This window comes from Ptiloglossa arizonensis, chromosome 6 (genome assembly GCF_051014685.1).
Source record: "Ptiloglossa arizonensis isolate GNS036 chromosome 6, iyPtiAriz1_principal, whole genome shotgun sequence".
Lineage (NCBI taxonomy): Eukaryota > Metazoa > Arthropoda > Insecta > Hymenoptera > Colletidae > Ptiloglossa > Ptiloglossa arizonensis.
Genome location: NC_135053.1, coordinates 25042227 through 25069607, shown reverse-complemented (window position 1 = coordinate 25069607; position 27381 = coordinate 25042227). Strand labels below are relative to the sequence as shown.

Here is a 27381-nt window from a genome sequence, read left to right as displayed (position 1 = left end):
ACATTTTCTTTCCTCGCGCAACGTGTTTCGTCGGAAGCCGATTAACGCCATTAAAGCTTCGCACGCGAGTTGCTGCGCGTCCAGTCGTTAGAGTGCTACTAACGCTATTAGAACATTATTAAGAATACGGGTCTTCCGATCCCTCCGTGCCGTGTCGCGCGAGACCGTACCTTCGTCACGCCCGAGTAGAGTCTTCGACGCGTGTAACTTTTCGCGCGTAAACGTCCCGTAATTGAACGAACGAACTGGTAATTAACGCGTATCGGACGGGCGTCTTCTGCCGACGAGATACCAGGGAAACGGCTCGTACGATAACGTCCGATGGAAAAATCGATACGATATTTCTTGAATATTAATAACGCTCGGATCGTCCGGCGAGTAACGCGAGCAGGATGTCTCTCTTCCGAGAGGTTATTTATTTACGATCGTTGCTCGTCGAGGTCTCGATACATTCGACGTCTTCCGGCCGAGCGTTTTCGAACGTTTGCCCGTTCGTCGCGAAACGCTTCGTTCCCGATCACACGAATGTTAATTTTCGTTCGAAGCGCAAGGGACGAACGATCCTCGCGTAGCGTTAAATTCCGAACGAGAGGCGCGATTATTGTCACGGAAGGAGCCACGCATCCCGGAGGACTACCACTCGGAGCGTACAGGATGCGTATCCCGGAGGTCGTGTTGACGGTTTTGTAATTGCCGTAGCGCCATTGAACGCATGCAAATAAGCGTGTGCGATGCATCTTCCAAGAGGAGAGAAATTTGCTGCCGATGGTGGCGAGACAATGGTCTATTAGCATGGAAAGGAGTATCGATGCCAATTATGCGGTTGTTGCCGGTGAAAAAAATGATCGCGCGAAACTCGCCGTTTGCGTTTTTACTCGTAGACGGTTGACGAACACTGGACGAGAACGCGAGCGTCGTCGAGATCCTTATTGAATTACCACGGTGAGCGCATTCTTTGACCACGATAAACGCGATATCTCTATCTGGAAAAAGCAATTATCTCGTACACCGGTAATCGCGCTCGCCGATTTACTCGTACATATTTCTGTCGTCGGGAACCGAAGATTCCCGAGTCGCAAAACTCGAAGACGCTTAATTTCGAATTTTCCTCGAGTCGTTCTATTTCCAAGCTACGCTTTTTTTTTCATTTTTGCGAAACGTTCGACCACGAAACCGCGCGAGTCTCTCGTCCAGGGTTCTTCAATTTCGCGCGCGCTCAAAGATTTTTATCGCTGCGCGTAATTCCCGCGCGGATAAAGTGAAACGGGAATCGCGGAAAGTTTCCGTCTCTTCTTATTAGGACGTCTGCAATTCGAATGGTAAGATTTGTATGCTGATCAGGTGCGGTGGGTATATTAAGAGGCCGGTACAACGTTTTGCTCGACAGTCGTCGTGTCAACGGTGCACGAATGCCTCCTATCGGAATTTTAAATGAGGAATTCAGACGGCCGGTTGCATAAGCGGCATTCTCATCGAAGCTGAGTTACGCGCGCGAAACGCACGTACGACGATGGCAGTGCGTTGCAAACTTTGATCGAATGCGAAAATAAATGTAAACGTTCGTTGGTGAAACCAATTCACTCGATTGAGAAAGAAAGAAAATTTACCACGCGTTTCTTGCCAACGAGAAACGAGTCGAAGAGTCCGAGTATTAACCGTATCGGTCGCGTGTCGGCAGTTAACGACTTTGTACCTACTTGAACAAGAAGGCGTCGGAGTGGGAGAAGCTCTCTAAGCTTCGGGGCTTAACTTGTACAAGTCTGGCCAAAGTGATTTACCTGGATACTTGCATTTACCTTCAAAGTCCCACCTTGGGCTACCGATGTTCCCTCGCGTTCGAGTCTTCGTGCTCGCAGAAACGTTCAGCGTTTCGTTCGCGAGTCTCGAAATTCTTCCTTATCCTCTCGATGTTCCACGCAACGTTGTTCAGGGGGCAACGGAACACGCAGGACGTCGTATCCTCGCGGACGTTCGGTCCGAGGGAACGGACGGTCGTGACGAGGTCTTTGCTCGACAACCTTTGCCCACCCAGGTCGCCGGCAGTGGTTTTAGGTATACACACGATGAGCTGTCGCGATACCGAACAGCGCCGCTTCCAGCAAGCTCTAGCTTTACAATGCTGCTAATGCATGAGTTTCTTCTTCGGGAGTGGGCAGTGGCGTAGCGAACCGTCGACGACCGACAGTTACGATCGAATTGTAAATCCCGCGCGTCGGGGTTACGGCGGGTTCGTTCGACGGGTTACGCGGAGAGCCACGGGGTTAATTGAGAACGACTCTTTCGCCGTGTTCGCGACGCGTTTCGTGGAAATCCCCGCGGTCGAGCGCGAATTCCAATTTTACCCGCGACCTCTGTCCCGACTAACCGCGTCCAAGGAGTCGAGGTTCTGTTCGCGAGCTCGTTCAGGCTCGAAACCTTGGCCGAGAGACACCAACTGGTACGAGTTCGATCGGAGAGGTGATCGATTTTAACCGAATCGCACCAACTCCGATTCGCTCGTGACGTTCGATTTCTAATTTTCGTTCGACGAAATTTTACTCAGCTTCTCGCAAAACGTGAGATTATAACGAGCTCGTTCCGTAAAGGTAAATTGTAAATTTTGTATCGGTGAATCGTATACTATGTACGTATGGTCGACGACCATTGCAAAGATACGTAAAGTTCCAATACCGTAGAAATACACCCTGGTGTAATTATCGACGATCGCAGCGATCGAGTCTCGTCCCGTAAACATCTGCTTGAAAATACGATGACAAGCGTCGAGTCGATTCTCCGAAATTTTATCCAGTGGTTGCACCACCGAAGATTCTACTCGTGAAAGCGATCCGTTGATTGTCGTTGGCGGGAGATAGTACGAAATCGAGTCGATCGTAATCAAAGTTTCGATCGTACCGTGTTCGTCGTTACGACGAAGCGAAGAAATTGCGATCCTTTAGTACGATTTTGCGACTGTTGATTTCAGGAATCTCGGTTATCTTCGGATCGAATCGAACGATACGTTGCGCGAGGATTAAAAGTGTTGTAAATTCTTTACGAATTTTCTACCGACTGTGCTTCGTTGCACACGAAGGAACAAAATGGTCGAGATCTTCCGTTTTCTCGGTTACGCGCGCTACAGCTGCGCACACCACTGTGATTCTATTCATCGATCGAGCTGGAAAGGACGAGAACAACACGTAGAACGCGCAAACGCTTGGAAATCGGCAACGCGCGCGATTTTCGTTCGACGAATCGTACGAATGACGCCGAGAGGATCGAAGCAGTCGCAAACACGCGTGCAAAGAGCGATCAGTGGATACGCCACTGCGAAGTAGAAGCACGATTGCAGTACGTATGAAAGGGATCGAGGGGACGAGAGAGAAGGGTGCCACTGGAGCCGCGTGAGAAACGCCGCATACTTACGCGAACCACCCACGTGTCATAACCGAACGCGGATCGTGATACGATTTTCTTACGTTCGGTGCTCTTTCAGGATTCTTCGGTCGAAGTAAAACTTCGGTCTTTCGACGTTTCTCGATCGCGAAACGAAAAATTGGGAAACTCGAGGGACAACGTGGACAACGTCGAACTCGGGGATACCGATGCGTGCGCGTACGTTTATCTTTCGAGTCGTTTCGAACATTTTTATTTACGGTAGAAACTCGGTGCGAACACTTTTACCATTGGCGTATTAAAAGATGGAGAACACGCTTGCGTGAACGTATCGTGCGAGTATTGCCAAAGTCTGGGTTAAATTGACCAAAATAAATAAAACATTCGTTGCGTCGGAATTGTATACAACGTATCCGCTTGAATCGTCTCGGAATGAAAATTTCCATCCGTCGAGGATCGTCCTGGCGAAAGCAGAGTATCGATCGGTAGGGATTCGATGGTCCGTCCCGAAGGTCAAAGACGAAACCGATCGGTCCGGGTTTAACGGCGGCGCGTAATCGGTTCGCGAACGTGTCGACGCAACGGACGACTCGTTTCACTCCGAGCATGACTCGGAGGAGAAATCGCGGCGACACGCGGCTTCACGTGGGAGATCTTGTCAAGCGTCGGACTACCGTATCACGGTGACTCACGTGTATGCACGGAATGTACCGATAATTCGTTCCCGCGAAACCTTTCGCGAAATAATATCCTCCTTGTCGAACTGAACGGATCGTACCCTCTGATTTCAGCTCCGACGTCGTCGAGAACGGATTCACCCTCCTGATACGGGGGGACTTGCTGGAGCCGGTGGAGTTCCTGGACAAGGTCCTGGCCGTTCTGCAGGTAAAAGGATCGCTCCGGTTCGCGCAATGTCCGAAGCGCGCGGGTTTCGTAAGAGGAATCGAAAGCGCGTCGATAGTGGGCGCGGAGTACAAAGACGATGTTTGTCGTTTTGCAGGATCGAATCAACGTTACCCAAGCGCTGCTCCTGCGAACAACGGTCCCCGATGGCGCGACCGATTCCCAGTTACCATTGAGCTGCGTCAAGGTAAGCGATGAACAATTAAATCCTTAAACGGCGTTGAACGGCCGCGTCTCCACTCGGCCGAGAGTAGCTACTCCCCTTCTCTTCGGCTACTCCGGGACGATCATTGTTCGCTCGGTACGAATTCCACGCTGGATAAGCCGCAACGCGCCGCGACTCCTCGAGAGCGTAATGGGCGACGCGTTTTGTCGTCGGATCGCTAATAAAGAAAATCGGTTCCTTTTGATAGCGAAAACTCGTCGACGAGGAGCACGGCAACGGTTCCGTTCCATCTGGTCCGCGTCTCGGTGTTAAAGAGCTTCGAATTCTGCTTTCAGACGACCGTCGTGGACGACGACGCTTTGAGCAAGTACATTCCCAGGCGGGAAGAAAGCCACGACCAAGCCCAATGGATCGCGTTCTATAAGGTAATTGAAGTTTCGATGCCGTTCCCACCCTCGGCGTCCTCGAATCTCTTCTCCGGTCCTCTCGGCACCGCGGGAGGAACGCGGGGACATTTTCGAGTATGCGCTTCACGTAAATGTAAATCTCGGCTTTCGACCTTGAGACTCGAAGCGACCAGTCTCCTCGAGGATGCTTAAATTCGACTTAACTTTCGAGACTCATCCCAAGCAGGATGTCGCGAGGTACTTCAACGAGTACCTGTCCGCCGATTCTGGACATCGAGGGGCCATTGCGGGAGCCGTTACTCGCGATCGTTCAATTCTTCCCGACTCTTTCGCGATTACATTCCACGAACAAACCATCTTGTAACAATCGTGTCGAAATGTCTCGAACGCGAGTTCTCCTCTTCGATCCGCGCCAAAAACGACGAAACGATTCTCTGGGAAGCACTTCCGCTTCCCCGATGTCTTCTCGACCGAAAGATGTACGAAACTTCTCGAAAGGGGGTAAAGTTTCAGCAGTGAACTCGGTCTTCTCGACCACGCGCTGACTAATTCGTCTATCGTCCGTCCGATCTATAGAGGCTAAAGTTGAAGTTATCGCTCGAATCGGCCCGTGACTCGATGTCTCTTCAATGTTTGTTCGCCGGAGGGCCGTAACGAGCGAGCAATTTCAGCTGCGGGCGAGCGTCGCGGTGACGAGCGAGTCGCGTCGAGACGATCCGTCCGAATCGAAAGTAGCGACAAATTGCTTCCGAAAAGGATCGCGCCTCGCTCGATAGGCAGAGGAGTGGTGGGACGCGAGCCGGAATCTCGGCTGTCGGTTGACCGAATGTCGCGACGATGATTCGGCAGCTTCGATGAAAAATGAATACTCGCGAAGCCCCCGTCTCTCGGCTCGGGCGAAATAATTGTGTCGGGGCCCGCCTCTCGAAATCGCGGCGCAATTATTGTCGGGGAATTTATACCGCGACGGTGGCACTGACCGATGTTACCAATTTATCCGGGGTTCTCAAACCGCGGGGATCCGGTAATGGAGGTTTAATGGGTCCCGTTAAGAAAAAAACCACCCGAAGTTCTTCGTCGTCGGTATTGCGATGGCGATTCGTTACGTTGCTCGTGAAGTTTTGTTTCGCTGGACGTCGAGGCTGCCCGTTGCAACCGCGCGTTAAAAAGTATCGTTGCACGGAATTTCTTTCTTCGTTTGTTCGTTTCGGACGAGACCGATCCCGCGCAATTTCTCAAATTTTACCGTATCTCGTCCTCGTGATTCGTGATCGCGACCGTGGCAAACCGTGGCTCGCGTCTCTATAGAGACATCGAACACCGAGATGTTGCACGAATTATGGAACTTCACCGAACGTGTAGGTTAACTGGAAAGTGCAAGGCTAGGTTTCACTTCGGATTCTGAGACGAAGTTTTCCGAACTTCTTGTTGCTTCTTGATCCGCTCGGATAAATTGCTCCTACAACACCGAATGCCCCGGTATTTATTTTTGAAACAATCTTGGAGAAACACGACGCTATCCGCGGGTAGCTAAAAGGAAGAACGTAATACCGAATTGTAGACGACTAGGTTCCACGGGACTGTGATGTGTAATCTCTTCGAAATTGCGCGCGCGATCGAGACCGATTATTTGTAAATCTGTATGAAATTTGGAATTTGAAAATTTGGAAAGAATCGAATTCGAAGCTCGTCGAAAATAAACTATCGACCGGAAGAATGGATACCGTGTATCCTAGCGTTTCTGGTCAGCTCCGAACCTAACTCGAGCCCATTGATTTCGCTTGGCGACTTCTCAGCGTTTTCGTTCCCCGTCTCCTTGTTCCGAAGATGCAAACACCGAGAAACGTGGACAATTCTCGCGTAGCCATTGTAAACCGAAAATAGGACAACGATGGTTCGCTATCGGTTCGTTCAACAGGCATGTTCGCGATAAGGAAAGGTGATAGAAGGTGAGGTGGCTCGGCAACGGTTACTCGCGACCTTGCCGATAGTCTTTCGGAAAGCGTTACAAGGAGAAAATTGTACTGTTCGTTGATGGAAAATGTTTATAAATAACGGTCGGTCGCGATGCTCGCCGAGATAGGAATTGACACAGTGCGTCGCGGTTGCTTCGGCGCGCATGAAATTCTTCGACAGAAAGTAAGGACTCCCGCGGGCCCCCATTGGCTACCTCTTTCCCGAAGTATCTCGAGAACGACGATTTACCATGCGTGTTCGAATAGCGCGCATTTATCTCGACGCGTATCGACAATTTCGAACTTTCTCGCCGGGCAAATTGTTCGCCGGAATAGTCGTTATTGAAACATCATTAACGGAAAAGCAAGCGCTGGATTCTCCGAAAGGAGATCGCGAAAAGTGTCGGTCTTTCGTCAGGGACGCGATGATTGCGATAGGTGCAGCAAATTCCTGACGTAAAATCAACGACGCGGTTCCACGGGAATAAAAATGAATCGAGTCGGGGACGAGTGTTCCCGTAGGAGGATGGTAAATGGTTCCGGTGACAGCTTCGATGGATTCTCCCGTTGGATCGTTTTAAAAACACTTTCGACCACCAAGTTCGAACTTCGATCGCGTTCGTCGAAGAATTACGACCGATGGTTGCTCATCGCTTCGAATTCGACGTATCGCGACCGTCGAACCACTTTGCGACAGCAATATCGAAAAAATCAGCGCGAACGGACGATGAGCGATCTTCCGATCAATCAATCCGCCGGATGATTCCGCGAAATTGGGACGTCAACAGATATACACCCGATCGGCATTACAAACTCTCGAATGCGCGCGATTCGCTCGCTCTTATCTACCGTCCAAAAAAGTCCACGACTCGACTAAACGTCGATCATACCATTTTTCTTACATCCGTTCCAATTGCGAACCTTTGTGCATCGGAACGGATAAAGGACCATGATATATTGTTTTAAAGAGAATTTCAATCGTTATCATCTTGGTCGTAGTTTCGTTATGGTTCACATGGCGAGTGACTTGCATTCTTGGCGAAGAGCAAGTCATTTTCGAGATAGAAGAAATATTTCTCGGAACGTTTGCATCTGGAAGGTGGAAAGCAGCTTTGCTGCTCGTAGGAAACCTTTGGCGATCGAACACAATTTTTCGACGGTTCGCCAACGGAGATTAATCGGAGTAAAAGTGCTCCCACATGATCTCGTGGGAATGATTTCATGCGATTGGAATTTTCGACCGATTAAGAATGCATCATAATAAGCAAATCCAACGGACTGGTAGCTAGGTGTGTCTGTCCTGCATTCTACGTACGTGTGTCAACGCTGTACACTGCAGTTCAAAAGTCTTTGCCACTTATGGGCTTCCTTTTATCATTTTCGATGGAGGAAGATCGACTCGTTCTTTCCTCGACGTGATAACTGCTTTTCTATCGGCGAATAGACGAAGAACAAGGGTCCACGTTGGATTTGTATCGGGCGGATAGGAAGAAAGTTCCTTGATTTACCTCGAGGAAACAGGGTACGGGTAATATTCGAGTAGCGGGTCCCCGAAGGTCGAGGACATTGGTCGTTCATCGAATTGTTTCGTTCTTCGAAATATCGAAAGAACGGGAAGTATTTAATAATATTGGACGAGACATTCCGTGTGGCTTTGGTATTCCTCGAAGCCCGCGACCAGAGGAATGGTTAGAAAGGCCCATAGTCAGACCCTAGATACGCGTGATTCACAGCTGGCTAGACCCCGAAGTTCGCGATGTTACCAGCAAGAAACGACTTCCCAGTCCTCCGTGACTGACATAATGATTTATGTTTGTTCTTATCGCTGCGAACTTACCAACGCGTCGGTCTAACCTGTACGCGTTAAATTGGCGAAAAACGATCGGTGCTTCGGACACTAACAGACGCCACGTTAGAAATCGACAGTGGAAAATTTACATCGTTTACAACTAAGAATTTAATATCAATTTTTAACGAGCGATGGATTGCTCGAATCTACCCAATTTTTCGCGCACGAATGTGACCGTTTCCTTTTCCGCAGGAGTACGACGGTCTGATGACGGAATGGCAGGCAGCTGGGCGCAGACTGGCCCTGGAAATGTCGGAGCTGAAGGAATGCAACAGCCTGTCCGGCACGTTGACGCCTCTCGGTCGGCTCCTCACGGACCCCACATTGAGACGAACGTCCAGAGACGCCGAGGAAGCGATCGCAGCGTTGGAGGAACGCGCGTCGTCGTTGTTGCACCTCGAGCACGTTAGGTTAGAGCGACGTTTACCAAAGTACGGGCCGCTACACCCAGAGGAGCACTGTTTCGTTTCTATCGGGCTGTCGCGCGCGAAACGGTTGCTCTCGTGAAAGCGCAATGTTGAAAAGTGTCGTCAGATGGCAGACGTGGACAGGGTACAAAATGACGATTGAAGCGCGTACTTTTTCCGCGCGAATGTAAAGCCCGGCGTAGAGGCTGTTCGTAATGCTAATGGAGCTCGAGGAGCTATAGTTGGCGAACGACCGGTTGCTTCGAAGGGTTTTTACTGGTTACCAAACGAAGGCAATTTTTTTCAAGCGACACATAAATGCACTCGGTTCACGATGAGTATACAGAGTGTTCTCAATGTTCAGTTTCGTTAAACAACCGGATACACGGACAATCGGAACGTCTCGTTTGCAAGCTACCGCTCCAGCGCGAGAATTGTTTCTTTTAAGGTTTGAAAACCACTGGGTCGAAGAAGCTCCCAACCGGACTCGTCCCCGCGGGCGAATTTCACGGACACCCGGTCGATACGTTGTTCGAACTTATTGTCGCCGATGTCCTTCGCGCGACTTTACGCTCCCCCGGTTCGGGTTTAATTATCGCGACACCGGTGTCGACGATCTCTCCCTCTTTCTCTCTTTTTCTCTCGTTCTCTCTGTGTGTCTCGATTCGTCGATAAAATAGCGAGTTCGTCTATTAATTTCGCCCGGTGGAAAGAAAAGTTTCGTTCAAAGGCGATCCGCCGACGGTGACTCGTTAGTTTTCGAGACACCCCGCAACAGAGTTGCGGGGAACGTTCGAGGATCGTTGGCGCGAATACGGACAACGTGTGTGCAACTATACCGTCTGGGGTAGGGGAAATAGGTGCATGCATACGTATACCAGGTTCGCGTTCTCGCAGGCTCGCGGCTAGGCTAAGGACACTTTAATGCGAAGATAACGTCCGCGGCGTGTTAGTCAGCGCCCACTCGTCGTGCCTTATGCTCCGGGGACTCTCGCGAGTTAGGGTTCGATGTTTCGTTGGCGATAAGAGGCAACAAGAATTCCTAACGGTGCGCCGCGATCACGGTTCCTTTTTATCTTTCCAGATTGTCGGTGAAACGGGCACGGAGATTGGTGGAGGAGGTCGGGAACGCCGCCATCAGGCTGGAATCGTCGTTCGAGTCCCGACGGGCGACCATTCGCAACCTCGCGGTTCTGCGAAGTATCGAGGACCAGGCGCACGAGGTGAGTTCCCGCGAAACCGTTCTAACCCCTTACCTCGTAACATCGAGTCGTACTCGCGGGCCACGTTACCGGGCCCGACATGACGAACACGAGTCGCGATACGGACGATGGCTCGAACACGATGTCGAGCTAACACCCACGTGGCCCTCGTGGCGCCGATTATTTAACGAATGGTATCTCACTCGCGGACACGATAATATTTATTAGCGACGATAACCGGGGAGACGCGAAACACAAATTACAGAGGCGTAACGATCCAAGGTACAATATATTTCGCTCTATGTTCACAGTTCCGACAGTGTTCCAAGGTCTAACGCTCGGAACGTTCCCTCGGTGATATCCACGGTCCGTGCAATTACGAGGAGGGTAATGGTACGATGTTGCAAGGTCCGTGGTAGTCGTCCGAGGAGTACCGGCAATTCTTAAAAATAGAATCGCCCGATATGGCCGGTGACGCGATTGGCAGTCGGTGGCTCGGTTCCTTCGCGGGGCAGTCTTCCCAAAACTTCCGCCTACTTCCCCGTACGTTCGCGCTATACGTTCTCGATGGGTCTCCGGGTACGATCTTCGAGATTTCTAACCGTTCGTACGTTCTCGGCTGTCACGATGATCGATCTCCGTGCAATTCCAAACAGTTCAACGATTCGTAATAATCCGATAGTTCCTGGTGGTAATCGGAGAAGTTCGGTCCGTGTAATTCTCGAAGATAGAGACGCCCGATACGGTCGATGACGCAATTGACAAATCGATGCCTCGATTTCTTCGCGGGGCAGTCTTCCCAAAACTTTCGCCTACCTCGTTACGCGTTCGCGGTACTCTCGAGTCCGTGCACTCGGAACGCCAGTTGTACCGGGACTGTGCTCTGCAGCGTTCTCGCGACGGTGCTCGATAATTGCGATAGATTTAAAAAAAAAGAATCGTTGGTTTAACGTAAAGAGGACCGCTCGATCGACGACCGATAGAATCGTCAATTCGTTACAATTGCCGAACATTGTCGCGGGAACATCTCTGCACGGCACAGAGCGCAAAGGGTTAAAGTCTAAACGGTGCAACGTTCGAAAGTTCTCGACGATCTTGACGATCGATACCCGTGCAAATTTGAAGAGCGCAATCGGCAGTAATCCGACAATGGTAGCGTTCCAAGGAGTTGGGGCAATACTTAAATATAGCTGCCCCTCGCCTAATATGGCTGCTCCTTCTCGAAGCAGTCTTCCCAAAACTCGCGCCTACCTTGCGTGCGGGGGTAGTAGGACCGGTGTGTGGAGGGGCGGTAAAGGGTTTCAAGATCGGGTTTTAAAGGTCGTAACGCGCGACGAAAACAACTCCGCGCTGGTAGCGAAATTGATCGCGTTCCGCGCCGTTGTTCGAACGTCGTTTCGCGAGACAATGGATCAACTATCGTAGTCTCGTGGGTCGAGGACCGCTTCTCTTCCAAACAGAAGCGGTTTGCATTATCCGTTTGAGCGTGTTCCGCTACTATGTGCGATTGGAAGCAACCGGATTGCGTTATCTCGAGCCGAGTTGCGTGGCTTCTCGAAGTCGCGACTATTCTGCTTGGAATACCTTCCGACGAGATAACGATGACCTCTTTTCGCGTCGAATTCGTCCTCCGTTTTGTCGAACGTTCGGTCCGACCGTTGCTCCTGAATTACCGGATCCGACCGATAACTTTTGTTCGTTGTTTTTCCGAAACGTTACGGGTTACCGTGTCGTTTCAGCGCACCGGTGTCTCGTTTATACGGTGGTCGAAAAAATGTTGTACCGGTATCGAGATTCGTATGAATTTATGCGGACGACGAACACGAATTTTGAAGAAAAAAAGAAAGAAAAAAATGGGAATTAATGGGCGAAAGTCCTCGTTGACGCGAGTCTCGCACTTGTCCGATAATCCTGTCTTCGGTGGATACCGGTTAACACGGGACGTGGAGTAAACAAAATTTAGTGCGCGTATCGACGACGTATCGAGTAGGAGAAAACTTTACGTTTCATTTACGTCGTAAATAATTTCACAAACTTCCGGAGTACCAAAAATTTAAAAAAGAAACGTCCTCCGAGTGCTTTCTCGCGAATTAGCGCGACGCGATCTCTGAACATCGATATCTCTGGATTGGTAAACACCGATTCGGAGAATCGAGAGGCCTCTTGTTTCGCGGTTCGCGATTCCCCGGTAACTTTGAATCGAATCCGCGGCCATCGTGGAGAATATCTCGCGCGATCGAGGTTGCCAGGTACCCGAGTTTCGGGACATCCCTTCTCAGGCGGTACTCGCGTCTGCCCTCGAAGCGGATAGACAAAGGGCTCCTTATTCCCGGGTCGGTCGGTGCTTTCACTTCGAAAATCGCACGGCTGGCCGGTTCTCCCGATCACCGAGGCGGTCTCTCTCGCGACGTTCGAGTCTCGTCTCGCTCCGACGAGGGAAGCGAGATCGATCGAGACGCGTCTCGTTTGTTCCCCCCCGGATCACGGATCACGGATCCAGGCTTTTCCACGGGGCAGAGCACCGGAGGTAGCGGCCTCCGGTAACCTCGTTTCTGGCATCCTCGACGACCTCGAGAGCCGATGTGTTCGGCCTCCTTTGCGGGGAGTCATCGAGCATGTCGTCGCACGCTCCGATCCCCCTCGCTTCTTTCCATCGTGGACGAAACGGGCGGCGGGGACGTCGAGGCGAATACACGCGCTAATGCTCTACCGCCCGTATTAGGCGTATGGAAATCACGAGCGCGATTAGCCGTGCCCCCGAACAGCCTCCACTTGGTTATCGTCGTTGTTCCCATAATGGCCTCCGCGGGGGAGAGACTTTGCGCATGCTCGAGCGTCGGCTCAAATATTACCCGAATCTCGAACAACGAGCGTTCGTCCTTTGAGAAATTACCCGATGGAGGAACGGGGATCATCGACAGAGATCTATCTTTCCCGAACCTCGACTACTCGAACGTTGACGAGCGACTGTTTCTCCGATTTTACATCCCTGTCCTCGGATGGCGATTCGTGTTTTTTTATCGATGACGTGTACAGACTTCCTCGATCGGAGGCGCGAACGTAATCGTTACACGATGATCAAGTTGGAATCGGTTATCGTGGCTCCGTGGTTCAAGATCTTGCTTCTTCGGTAGCTAAACTGTTAAATAGAACGCATAGGTATCCGGTCGTTAACCCGTTACGCAATCGAAGAAGAATCGACTCATCGTTCCTACGCGTCTAGCCAAAGATCTCCGAATTCGTTGGAAATTACGTCAATACGAATTACGTCGTATTCCCACTTGTCGGGAGACAGGACGCGTGAAATCGTGTTTATTCGCTTTCAATTCCGAGTACATGGGCGTTTGTGATCAAGAAATTACGCAATCTGCGAGATAAACTCTCCTGCGCTCCGTTTTACAGCACCTCCTTTCTTCAGGGAAAATGTTAACCGAATTTATTTCGCAGTTACAATATAACTCTGCGCGTGCTGTAAAATTGCCAGGTACTCAACACCACGAGCCCGATACCGTTTAGCGATTCGTAAGAGTTCGTTTAAAAATATTATCCCTGCCAACTGTGCGAGATAGAAAACCTGAAATATCGACATTTACGAGGGAATAAATCGTGAATCGTGCAACGGAAAGTTCGGATCGATAAGGGAGCTAGTTTTCGTATAATAAAATCGCGAACGTAATATTAATACTCGCGAACGATATTCCGGTGATTTCAATGCGCGGTACACGCATTGGCACTCGAAGCGTTCGACGTAGCGGGGAATTCGATCGACCGAGTTTCATCGGAGCGTTCGTTTCCCTTTGTTCGAAATTCGTGAACGGTGCGTCTTGTCGTTAATTCTTTGCGCTGAGAATTAAATCGCAAGAATCAACAACCGGGAACTAACCGCGTAAATTTAACAACGATCGGTGTATCGACCAGCGGTTAACAAACTGTAAAGAAACACCAGCTAAACGTCGAGTAACGAATTGATAAAACTCTTCTCTTACGGACCATTAAACACCGTGTACAGCGAAGCAAACGGATACAGCGATAATTTGAAACGATCCATTAAAAGAGCATAAATTAAGATCCTCGGAGAGAATAGCATCGAGGCAGATCGAAATACTCGGAAATAAAAGAAGGATTGTGTAAACCATTTGTGGGATAGGGAAATTGAATGGACGGCAGACGTTCCGGCTGAAATAGCTTCTCTCTTTGTTTTTAACAATTACTACATCGGCAGACACTCCCGCGGCGGTTAACGGCCGAGCGGATCCGCGTTATTCGCGAGTGGCTCATTGTATTATGCTAATTAAACGTGTAATCACTTTGTCGTACATAGCACGTGCACGTAGACGGACATGTGGGCACGACACGATCCGCACGTACGCGCGACACACGTGACAACTCCGTTTCAGCCGGAAACACGTGAACGTACGTGATGTAATCGTGTCGCTTGCACGAAACACGTCCTGTGATCCTGCCACATCGGAAACTGGAATCCGATCGAGTCAGTCACGTGTCATTTGCTGTTACCTCTTCTTCGTTTGTTCTAATTTTCCTAAGCTTCGAACGTCCCTCGCGAAGGCGAGCGAAGAACGAGCTCCCTGTAACTCGAAAACAAGGTCAAACGGAACGTACCTTCGTACGAATTATTTGTTATCGTTTTCGCGCGCAAAATCTGTAGCCGATTATTTCCATATACGCGGTTCGGTTACAGTATCGTTTATTTCGCTCAACCTCGATCACCGGTGAAACATCGAATACAAAGGAGGCCGTCTCGCGATCGAAATCGAGAGAGCAATTTTTACGAGTTTATATCGGTCAAAAATTTCGCGTAGCAACGACTCGTGAAACGACGCGATGCGTGTAATCGAATCACGTCGCGTTGTTTTCGTGGCCGTTCGCTCGTGAAGGTTTTCCTTTTCGTCGAAGACGAAAGGACGCGGGTCGTTGCTCGTGTCGAGAGATTCGCGCGTTCGTAATTCGAGCGAGTCAATATCGAACGTTTTAAGAAAGTTCCTGTCCATCTAAGAACACCACGGGCTACCCACGTGAGCGGGTCTGTCTAAAGTTTCCCATCGCTTTCTTGCAACAACTTTCTTCGAGCCGGGCTGTCGCTAGGTGTCTTTAAAGAGGTCAACGACGCCGATGACCGAAATTTTGTGGAAATTACGGCTCGTCTAAGTCAACCGAGAAGGTCCGCCAAACACGGTTCCACGATTTAACGAGAAACTAATCTCTCGTGCCTCGTGCCTTGCGCTTCATACCGGCAATTCTGTGACACATGGTTATCGATCAGGAGGAAGCAGAACCAAATATTGCTAATTCTATTTTTCAATTTTCAACCCTCTTTCTAAACTGTTGGGTAAGTTGTGGATGCACACAAGTGGATGTACATTGTTCCTTTACTTCTCCTTCGATGAATCAATCGATACGAAACAAAGACAATTCTCTCTAAACTCTCAAAAAGTGCCCTCTAACTCGGCAGAACCTAAAACAACCTTCGATGGTAAATATTAAAATTTTGAGCGACCACGAACCGTAGCGAAGAACCAGCCGGCCAGAAATTGACGAGGATGGTCGCGAAGCGTCCTCCGCGCGCAAAAATGGAGTCCGCTCGATGCAGCAATGCCAACAGCAACGTTCCCGGAGGATCTCCTTCGACGGTCGATTCCTTTCTTGCGGCGGGTCGTTAAGCCTGGAAACGGTTGTTCGGCTTCCGATACGCACAAAGCGTTCCTCGATAATTAGATACGAGATGCGCTCCGCTCGTTGCCGCGGTGACGCGTCTCTGGACAAAGTCGTACGTTCGGGACGCGTGTCGTTGACTTTCACCCGGCCGACAGACTTCCCGTCACGATTTTAATTTCGATCGGCTGATAACGACCGTGTGTCCGAAACTCTGGTCGCGATAGGGCACGGTGCGAGGCGAAGAAAAATTAAATCGACCCGTAGTCGTGAGCCGATTGCATCGACCACGGAGCGAGTGCTCGGTCGACCTCGCTTGTACGTTAACAAAAATGTCGATCCCAATATCCGTTCGTGTACGAACACACCTTGGCGAAAGAATGTTTCGCTGCGGCGAATTATCCGACTGGATTCGAACCGATTCGCTTTCTTCCGTTATCGAAGACGTTCGAACGTAACTTGGAGATTCGATTCGGTTTCGTAATTTCGCATTTACGAAAATCGCACACTTCGACGTTCCACGATCGTCTCGAAGATCGACGCGCGAATTGAATCGGTCGTGCAAATCGAACGTTCCGCGTCGAGCGATCGGCCCGAGACGACGCGCGGTTTCGTAAAGAAATTAATATTATTGCACGGATCGTTCGCTTTTTCTCGCCCTCGATCGCCGGGGCGAAGATCTCGACAAGACAGCGCCGCAATTACGACGGGATTGTTCTTCGAGACCGATGCATCGCGAATAAACAAATAGGGAGGGTTCCTCGTGCACGTTGCTGGCCGTCGACAACGCTGCTGCCTTTGCAGCGAAACGTCTCTCCATATAAGACGACGTTCGATCTTGATCGAAACGATCGCACATCATATACATATATATAGTATATATACTATATGTAGATACATACACGCGCAGATATATCCCAGAGAGCGGCTCGTCTTTCTTTTTTTCGCGTGGCGAACAGTGGCGCGCGTTGTTCGGACAGGCGCGAGGAAGGACGCGGATTCCTCGCGTGAAGTGGGTCGGTCCCGACAATTGTTTAATTGTTTCGACGGGCGTGCACCGCTTTCGCGTGTGTCGCGACAAAGGAGGGAAACAAACGCCACGATGAATTTTTATTCATACGTTTCGATCAAATTTTATTCGACGTTACGGTAGGACCTCGATCAACCGAGATCGAATTTTACAGTCCCTCGTTTCTCAATGGAAATCTTTCGACAGACCGTTCGTTTAACCTTAATCTTTCCGATGCACGTAGGCTCGACGTATACAGAAATATATTTCTTTCCGGTTGACTTCCGGAGTGAACGAAATCGACTTCAACGTCTCGAGGAATTTCGTTCTTAAGGTATCTTCTTTCGCACGATTTGTTCCCGGTGCGTTATTATCGATATTATTCTCGATCCTGCAGTTTGCTTCTCGAAGAGGGTTTGCAAGAGACGTTTTCCTAATTACCTTTCGTACAGTTTCTTTTTTCTACTTTCTACGAAGCGGCGTGCAAACAAACGTGTTTCCAATATCGTTGAAATCGATCGTCGACGGCGGGTATTTCCCGTAGAATTTTAATAAACGAACATCTCCCCTCTTTATCGCTTCGTTCATCGAAGAAAAAGTAGAAGAGCGGTCCGTGCGCGTACGTAATCGATCGCTCGTATGCACCCGCGACGCAGAAAGTACCAAAGACCGTTACCCAAAAAGAGGAGCGGGCGTCCCAAATGAGGGTACGCGGACCAATCGAAAGTATAAAATTCCTCGTAGCTTGTATCTCCTCGAGATACAAAATTCCCCGGTATCTGCGATCGTGATCTAAATTATAGGATCGAGGTACGGTGTTGCGATCAACGGAGAAAATAGCTAATTTTCCAGAATGGTTCCTAAGCTCTCCCTCAGCTCCGTTCGGACGAAATTCACGGATCCGAACACCGAGGACGCCCACACCTCGAACCCCCGAGAGACCGGTGCAGGTATCAACCTGCAGCCAAAGGGGCCTCGGGACAGCTCGAAGCGGATCGGCTCGCTGCATTCCGTTATTACGCGTTCCACTTTGATCGTCTCTGCAACAACCACCTTCGTCCTCCACCCTGCCCTCGAACCTTGCGCGTCTTCGACCAGGCCGCCGTATTTGGTTCACGGAAATAGCGCGCGTGTACGGTGCCCGGTCGGTAGGAGAGGAGGCGAGGCGAAGGAAGGCGAAAGAAAAAAAAAAAGAGAGGAGAAAAAAATAAAAGACGAGGAAGACGAAGAAGGATCAGAGGCGGACCGATCGGGCTCGAATTAATTGCCGTAACACCGGTTCCTCCCTCTCGACGAGAGCGAGCGCCGCGTACGGAATTACGGGCGTGTGTGGGAAAGTGTGCTGAATCGGACACGGGACCGATCTTTCCGTTGCCGTTTCAGCCATTACGGACTAATTCCGTGATTGAGGGGCTCACGATCGAGGACGCGTTTCGTTGGCTTATCGTCGCGCGCCCTTTTCCGCGGGATCGGTTTTTTCCCGCGAACGGATCGCGTTTTTTCCAAAAAGCGGGCCGGTAGCGACGATTCCCGGCACGGGCTGCCCGCGTTCCGCGTGTTTAACGCCGGCGATCTCTATCGGCGAGTTTACGAACTCCGTTCTCTGTAATTTAACCCACGGAGGGACGTTTACTTTTCGTTTTCGAGGAACGTTCCAAGGTCAACTTGAACTCGAATCTTTCGTTTCGAAGATACAGCGATCGCTAAGGTAACTACGGCCGTTTCGCTTATATTTTTATTACTTCTAATTCCTTTTCTATTTTCAAAAAGATTATTTCATTCTTTACTCTTACCTTCGGGAAGTACTCTTTACTTTAACCGTAGACGTAAACTAGGTCGAAAGTTTGCCGTAACAACTCCATCCGGTATTTTGACAATTGCTTTATAAACGTAAAAATGTTTATGGTATCGCGTAGGGGAGAGTCTAAAGACCGATTTCAATCTTACACATAAAGAAAAGAAAAGGTACCTTGGCGCGACAGACGAGCGTTTACGTTCGTCGCGCGTAATCGGCCATTCAAAATTCACGGTTGCTCCCTTAGAATGGGCGAGAAAAGTTGCGTATCCTCGAAGTGACGATCACCACGGAATAACGACTAACGAGTTCCTCGGCCAAAGAGATGGAATTGTCTAGCTACCATTCGGATCCCTCCGCGAGATACTCGGCTGAGAAGGAGCGAACGCGCGAGAGGCGCGGCGAACGTCTGCCCCCTCTCTGGTACCGCTCGCTGTATCCACGAGTTTTACACCCAATTACGCGCGATGGATCGTAACCGCATCACGTTTTACATTTACCTCCACTTTCCGCTAACAATCGGCTACCTAGCCGGTATCGGGAGACTCACCGGTACCGATTGCGCCGCGTTAGACAGAGGACTGCTCGAGTTTCGAGTTCGTCGAAAAACCAAAGTTTCGCGGGGAATTTCTCGAAAATCGAACGCTTCTCGATCGAATCGAGGATATCTCGTCGCTCGTCAAGTTCAATCCTACGCGACCAAGGAGATACGAAATTGCAGCTAATGTGCAACAACGCGCATATTTATCGTTGCTCGATGCAAATGCAAATTCACGTTAACCACTGTCCACGCTCGTCGCAGCCTTTCAATTTCAAGGGATTCGGAAAGAGCGTCCCGATCGTTATGGAAACGAGACGACGCGAATATAGATAGTTTCGCGGCGCGTTAGTCGCCCGAGCGAATAATGGCGAACAATGCAACGAACGCCCGTGGAAATTATCCAAGTGGTTTTCCGTCGATAATCAGAGGTGCAACCGTCACGGCGCGCTTTGCATAATGGCGACGAGCGCGGCTGATCGAACCTTCCCGCGCGATCTCGCGACGCTGAACAACGTTCGCTGAAAAGTGGGAGTTGGCACCCGTGAACTTGCGAACGTGTCGCGGTTGGTATTCCAAGGTCAAATTATTAAACTCGCGACGTTCGTATTGTCTACCCGACGCGAATTTCACCAAGCAAAAGTATAGATCATTTTCTACGGTCCGTTACTTTAAGTTGCTGGCCCGCTACGAACAGGGATCGGTAGCGTGAACTCGCAAACGCGACGCGCTCGGTATTTTCAGGTCAAATTGTTCAACTCGCGACATTTGTAGCGTTCTCTCGATACGAAGGTACTTCCACGAAGAAGGGTGGACTCGATGCGATACAGGGATGGGGAATTGTCCGATTTGAGAAATCGAGATCTTCGAGAACGCTTTCGGGAACCTGTTTCGAATTTCGAAAATTGTTCTCGACTCGTTGCATCGGTTTAACGGTGTACACGCGTGTTAACCGTTTGCACTCAAGGCTTCTTTGCCACCAGAAACCGACGCCTCGAGAAAATCCTTTGAGTGGTAAAATTCATCCGGAATGGAACATTTTTATATACTTCGGGTACATACGTTTACACTCTACAAGAACGTGATATTTCAATTTCAATTTGAATTCCAAACCACGAAATTTTCCCGGTTCGAAAATAGTACACCGAATTAGGCGACGACCGAGGATCTCCTCTCCAGTCCAAAGGGTTAATACTCGAGATCCACTTCTCGACTTAAACACGATTCAAGGACGATCGAACGAGTTCGTAGAGACGTCCGCGACACTTTCGAGCTGGCGAGCCGGTACGACCGATTCCGTTCGACGGTTCCCGAACAATGCTCGATATTTTACGTCCGAGCTTCTCGACTAATTCGTAGATGGTATCTGTTGGCATTCTATGGAGTCGTTTCCGTTCCGTAGTTTCTTTCGCGTCGCAACGGACCGTTAGGTTTCGCGAAAAACATCGATTTTCAATTGGCCGTGCGAAAAATGTTCGAGTTTCGTCGCGCGCGAGCCGTTCGTTTGAATAACGATCACCGGAGGATACGGTGGGCTCGCCGACGGTGCAAAAATCATTTACGATGCGATGCAATAAATAACGAGAGCCGAGCGGCCGGGCATTGTCCGCGGCCACGGCCGCGTCCGAAGGTAATAAGCCCTCGGGAGTTCACGAGCGCGTGCTGGGCCGCGTCCGGGCGCGTGTTCCTCGCGTAATGATAGGAAACGCGCCGATTTCGCGGACTATTAGAGGGGTCGTTAGCTGCAACGGCCTATTTCACGCTCGGACGTCCGTGTCCACGATGATGGACGCACGGATTCGCCTCGACTCGCCGGTTTTCGACTCGTCTCGTCTTTGGAAACGGTTCTCTCGCCAACGGGACGCGGATCGAGCGAAGAAGGAAGCTTCGTAGGGAAGGAGAAGGATCTATATCGATTCTGTGGAATAATGGAATTGTCGAACACGAGAGAAGAGTAAATAGAACGTTTATTTAAACGGTAGAAGATAATAGAGTGACGAGGCGGGGCATGGAACGACAGACTAGATCGTAACGGTCACGAAAAATATCCAAGTCGTTAACGACCACCTCCCCCGTGTCTTGACTTCTCAAGGGCTGCATCGGTTCAAGTGGTTCTATTCCAACGGATTCCCGTAAAAAGTGTCCGATCGATCCGCTCGGAGAAATGTTGAGGCACACGGTTCGTTTAACTGGACGAAATTCGATCGAGTCGCTTCGTCCTCGATCGTGTATTCTCTTTCCGGAGAAAAGTAAACACGTAGGAGCGAGCGTGCGTTTCGTTTCGTAGCTAATGGACTCGGCATCGAGATCTCTCGACGGATCTCGGTCTCGAGCGCAGGCGCGAGCGTCGGAACGAAGAAATTTACGGTCGAGCGAGAACTTGCCAAAATAGGGATCGTTGGAAACTCCGATCCCAATTTGGAAGATGGGATCGCGGTGGTTGTAACCAAAGTACGATACAGATTTCAGGAAGTCTCCTCTCCCGAGAATCGAGTCCATTTACGAAATGCGATTCCTTGGAATTTCAACGGACAATACAAGAACGCGAACTCTTGTTCCCGGTCGAGCGCGCAAGATTGATGGATGAACGACGCGGCCACCGATCAGAACCAAAGAACCTAACCAAAGACCAACAGGTAACTTCAAAGGGATCCTTGCAGAGAGCCTTGTATCCGTTTTATTTGCCGGAGATTTATGCACCTCGGGCCCTGCGGATACGATCGATTGAAATTAATCGAAGGTGTCTAAGCGCTTGACGAATGATCGATACGGGATTGGACGTTGAGCAAGAAACCTTGTCCTGGTAATGTTCCGTGATGAACGACAGCGTAATGAGTGTCGTTCCATGGTTCAGCAATCCTCCGCTATTACGTGCCTGGATGCATTTGCATTTAGAATTTTCCAACGTCGAAAGTGAAAACTGCGAAACTCAACTCCGCGTTCAAACTCCGGAAACGAATACGGAGAATCTACCTACGATGGGATCGATCGAAGGAGGAGAAAAACGAACCGGATGGTCCGCTCCTAATGCTTCGTAATTCGTGGAAAACTTTGCGAGAATACTCCTTGAATGTTAATTTCGAACAACGATCCAGATATTTCGTGGGATCGAGATTCGATGGAAAAGAAACGATCGGCGATCGAGGTCTCCCGAGTCGATCCTCTCTTCGACCGTAAGAGTATAGACGGTGCTGCGTAAGAAGGAACAATCGCTATAGCGTTTGTCTCGGTATTCGATAGGTGTCGCTTCTTCGAGAACGAGTGGTAGCGATGGTGGGGTTGGTCTTTCTCTAGTCGCGCGAATCTTCGAGAGCGTTCAGTGAGGTTGAGGCAGTCGATGAGTAATTACGTACGCGTTGCATCGACCATTCTACATATATTCTGTCCATTCGAGGACAATCCGTCCAGACTACGATCCTAGCGAAATTGTCTTTCCGATTTCGAGTCAGAGACGCTCGAGATTAGAAAAAGATCGAGCATCGTTGGGTCGTAGAGTCTCCGTAACGGGTGGTTGGAAATCCGTGATAGAAGAAACGTGGCCGCCGGGAATATATTCGAAAGCGAGTGGCAACGGGGTTAATTTATAAATTCCTAATCGGCCGGTCCGTAGCGTAGTCCCGTGCAACACGGTCGCTTGGATAAACGAGAGTCACGAGTTCTCGCGATGATTCCGCGGGATGTCATTTATCGGAGGCCCGGTTGTCGAAGAAAGCGCGTTTAGAAACGATGGAAGGAGGAAGTCGATGTTCCCGCCGGTTCTTCGTGTCCGGTGACTCGCTCGGACTCGATCTCGCACCAGGGCAAAAGTCCAGCTCCCGGTAGGCGGGTGGTTTCTTTCCATCGGATAAAGAGACGCGCCGGGCATACCCAACGAAGGCGAACACTTTTCCCGCGCGGTAGGCGAATCGAGCCGCGTTGTTCTGTACACGCACGCACGCACGCACGCACGCACGCACGCGTGCACATCGGGCGGCCAAAGACGGCCTAGCTTGGATATGCCTTTTATAACCTGCCCCCACCGCGGCCCGTGGCCCCGCGCTCCCTATCCCGGCCCTTATCTAGCCATTGTGCCCGGCCCGTAGCCGCGCTCCCTCATTGTTGGAACGCCTCTATCGCTGTTTTCGCAATGTTTGTTGCTCCGCCGCCGCGACGGCGACCGCAGCACCGCGTTGCATAACGAATATTTCGAACGACGGTTTTCCCGCAACGAGATCGTCTCCGTCGATAGGTAAGCTCCTCGGCTCGGTGCTCTTCCGAGCCGCTGTCGGTGTTTATCGACGGAGGGCTATAAAAATCAACCGAGGCTCGTCTTCCCGGTCGAATCCGCGTCCCCCCTGTTCTACGTTTATATTCCGAGATCGGTTCCTCGATAGGAACTGTCACCCTTGGTGGAGCAACGACGACCGAGCCGATCGACCGAGTCACTTCGTACCCGGTTACCGAAGGATCTCGGGGTAGAGCCGTGTCTCGCCGATTTCGCCAGCTTTTCCATCGATCCTACGACGCTGGAACGAAAGAACCGCGGTTATCGATTTCTTTCGAAACGAGACTAATTTCAATTTAAGCGGGGATAAGTTTGCCAAGGGTTTACGAACCGAACGACTCGATGTTCACCGCAGTTGTCGCATTCGTCGCGCGATGAACACTCACGGTGCGATCGGCCAGCAACGAAAGCGCGCGTAATTCGACGACCGATCCGATCCGTTGTCAAGGTACGATCTCAGCACGGGGCCGTTACTTCTGTAACGGCGAACGTTGATATTCGCGTCCGATCGGTAAATCGAAGCGTAATTACGGTCCGATTGGAACGATCCGTCCGCCGGAGGTGTATTTACCGAACGTTCGCGCAACTACGAGTCAACGAGTTGCATTCTTTCGAAGCAACGCCGCGTTGTACGCGGGGCCCGGGCTCGCAACATTGTGATTTATTAGCAAACAAAAGAGCGATCTCGCGTTCACCGCAGCAGGACCGCGGCGCGTAGAATGCAACGGAGGAGGCGCCTAGGCAGGACCCCTCCGCGCTGATACCATTGTCGTAGGAAAGCGTATGCAAATAAGCGGGCCGTGGGCCTCGTTGGCGCGTCATAACGCCTTATAGGTACTATCCCGGCGAGCGTTTCCTGCCCGCGGTGCCGACGAGCCCGTTCTCCTTCTCCTCCTCCCTCGGCACTGACGGTTTATCCTTACCGCGAAAGACCCTACAAAGGACAGGACGTCCACGGGTCATCGTGGCTCCTTTCCGAGGATTCTATTCCCCAGTGTCGCGGTTTACCTACACCTATCGCGAGCTTTCCCATCGTAGCGATCCCGAACCGTCTCCCGGTGTTTCGCGGAAACGCGACAAACGATCGCGTTGGTTTCGTCTTGCGTCGTCACGACCAATTACCGCGGGAAGTGTTCGAAACGTTTTTCCCGCCGATGAGAGACGATCGTCGAGATCTACGCGGCCGAGTGGGTCGATCGATCGCGACGGTTCGTGGAAATTGGAGGGTAATTGATTCGATCGATGCGCGGCAATTAATTTTATCCGCTCGATCGAGCCTTTTCGAACTTGGCTCGGGGAAAATTTTCTCCGTTTCGAATCCCGTGACGCGCGGCATTCTTTTTCGATCCATCGTCGTACTTTGTCAACGTACCTTGCTGTTCCAAGTCACCTTTGGTTGGTACGGTCCACAACGTTTTTTCGAACTTTGCGATTGTTTTAAAAATCGCAACCGGGCGTCTTCTCGCGGCTTCGCGTTGGCAACGACTCGATACGTTCTCGGTTCGACGGTATCTCTTCGTCGAAGACCGACGGAAAGTTCCGAGCGAAACGGAGAGAAGTTCCGGGCGATCGTACGAGCTGGACGGGCAACTCCGAACCATCCGTTCGTCCTCGCGGTATCGTTCCAGGGATCTCGAAGCGAGGCACCGCGATCGGTCGGCGTCGTCGAAAAGAAGAGAAAACCGTTGAAATTTACTCGAGCGGTAACGAGTACCGGGCCGGTAGATGCCGTCTTAATTAAAAAAGTTAGGTGGCGTCGAGTCTCCCTCGAGGAGAGGATCGAAGCGAACGAAACCCTCGTGCCAAACGGTTCCTACGTGCCCGCGGCGCGGTACCGGTGAAACGCGTCGAGGAAACGGTGGAATTGCGTGACTGCCGGCTATCGGGTAACAGAACCGGCCCGCGCCATTAGCTTCGCCCAGAACTTACCGGTATTATTCCCCCGTCTTCGCCGCGAGGTCGTGGAACCGACTTCCGGACCGATCCCGCGCCTCGCGACGCCGGAGGCTATCGAGTGTCCACCGGCGATGCAATTAGAACGAAAACGGGAGGTTAATGGGATTAACCGGTGGTGGAACGAGGGAGACTCGAGGGGATAACGACGAGTTCGCGGTAAGAGAAGCGTCCACGCGTGCTTCGAACGGCCGAATCGCACCGCGGGGAAATCGAGAGAGGGCCAATTGGCCCCGGTGATCCGGGATTCGCTCGAGGGAGGATTTTTCGGACACCGATCACGAAAATTACTCTAATCGGGGGTAGCGGCGAAACGATCGGGCTGGAACGGTTATTGGCGTCGCGGGAAGCCGGGATCGCCGGGGAGATCTAAGGGCGTATCGGTTCGTGGATGTTTGCGTTGGCTACGGGGACATTTGTGGGTAATTGTTTGTCAGACTCCCTGGACGGTTCCGTGATCGTTCGCCCCGTTTCGAGATCCTGGAACCGTTTCTATTGTCCGAGCGCGTTTCGATCGTCGCGTGTACCTAAAGTGTTCGCGCGAGAAGACGGTTCTCGAGGGGATACGGTGGTAAAGGGGGAACGGTTCACCGCGCGGTTTCGAGATGGCGCGACGAGCGGTAGAACGCGATTCGTTCCTGGCAACGGGGAGACGCGTAACTTTCGAGGCTCGTGTTCTCGCACGTGCGCTTCGCCGGGATGGTTTCGAGGGGTTCGGAGCCGACGTGGAATTCTTAAACGCGGAATCGTTCTCGTCGCGAAGGGTATCGATCGTCGGGAGAACGAACCAAGGGGACCCTTTGTCTCGTCTCGGAACCTTTGTTCCTCGAATTTCAAAGGCCCTCGAGAACAACGAACGATTCTCCTCGTCGTACGAGGAAATCGAGTTTCCGAAATTCGACGACGGGACGAGCGTAACGCGCTACGATCGAATTTCGCGCGTCTCGACGCGACCGGAGGACGCCCCGGTGCCGAGTTCTCGCGGCAGCTGGGCGAGGCAGCCTCTCGACCACGATACTTCATCGTTCGGGACACGTTGGGAAACGATCTCATTCCGACGACGCTCGAGCGTTTTGCTTCGCCGCGATATCAGACGGAGATTATATGTGTACACGGCGTGGCAAAGATTCTGTTAAGATACGAGAGGTTCGGGCCGTGCATCATACAAATATTTACACGGCGTGTACACGTGCGATATAAGGCTCTCGAGGTTACGCTCAGGCATTGGTAGCGAGCGTGATCCATGGATCGCGCGCGCGTTCGCGTTCGCGTTCGCTCCGCCGTTTCGCCCCCCTTTTACCTACGAGATCTATCTTCCGAGCATCTCCGCGGCGCTCGATCCGTTTTTTTCTTTTTTTTTTTCCTTGCGGCGCCCGCGCGTGTTCTTTCTCGCGGCGGATCGCTATTTATCTGGCCACCTTTTGTCGTTTTCGCGCGGCCACGTTCGCCGAGATGAACGCGCGAAAGCGGGATTCGTCTCGAAAGTTGCGCCGCTCGTTGCAACTTAGACGAACGGACGGTAGTATTTTTCCAGCGATTGGAAAAATTGTTCTCGATTTCGGACCCGTAGTCTCTCCGTGGAACGAACCGTTACGAGATACCACGAATCGTGAACGAAGCTTCGTGATCGAATCTGCACGGAAAAATCGCGGTTGCACGAAAATTTGAGAACGATGCAACGAGGAAACAATTCTATCGGCCGAAAAGTGAAACTCGGAGGGGAAACGGGTGCTAAAATCGGTCGGAATCTAAACGAGAAAGCGACAGGGAACAATACGACCGCAGACCGCATCAAAGGCCGCTCGCGCGCGCATCGATCGGCGAATCAATATTTATTCAGGCCGGGGATCAGTGCCGGCCACAGTCAAGGCCTGCAGCTTCTGACAGCGGG

General features: G+C 51.1%; 1 protein-coding gene across 7 annotated transcripts in view; it reads left to right on the top strand.

Annotated features, from left to right (window-relative positions):
- LOC143148316 (uncharacterized) overlaps positions 1–27381 on the top strand; it is a 360338-nt gene that overhangs the window by 240984 nt on the left and 91973 nt on the right. For all 7 annotated transcript variants that reach the window (XM_076314556.1, XM_076314557.1, XM_076314561.1 and 4 more), the window contains exons 8-12: positions 4164–4257; positions 4373–4462; positions 4777–4866; positions 8845–9062; positions 10144–10282. In XM_076314556.1, coding sequence (XP_076170671.1) covers positions 4164–4257; positions 4373–4462; positions 4777–4866; positions 8845–9062; positions 10144–10282 — 631 coding nt within the window. The remainder of the gene's footprint in view (positions 1–4163; positions 4258–4372; positions 4463–4776; positions 4867–8844; positions 9063–10143; positions 10283–27381) is intronic.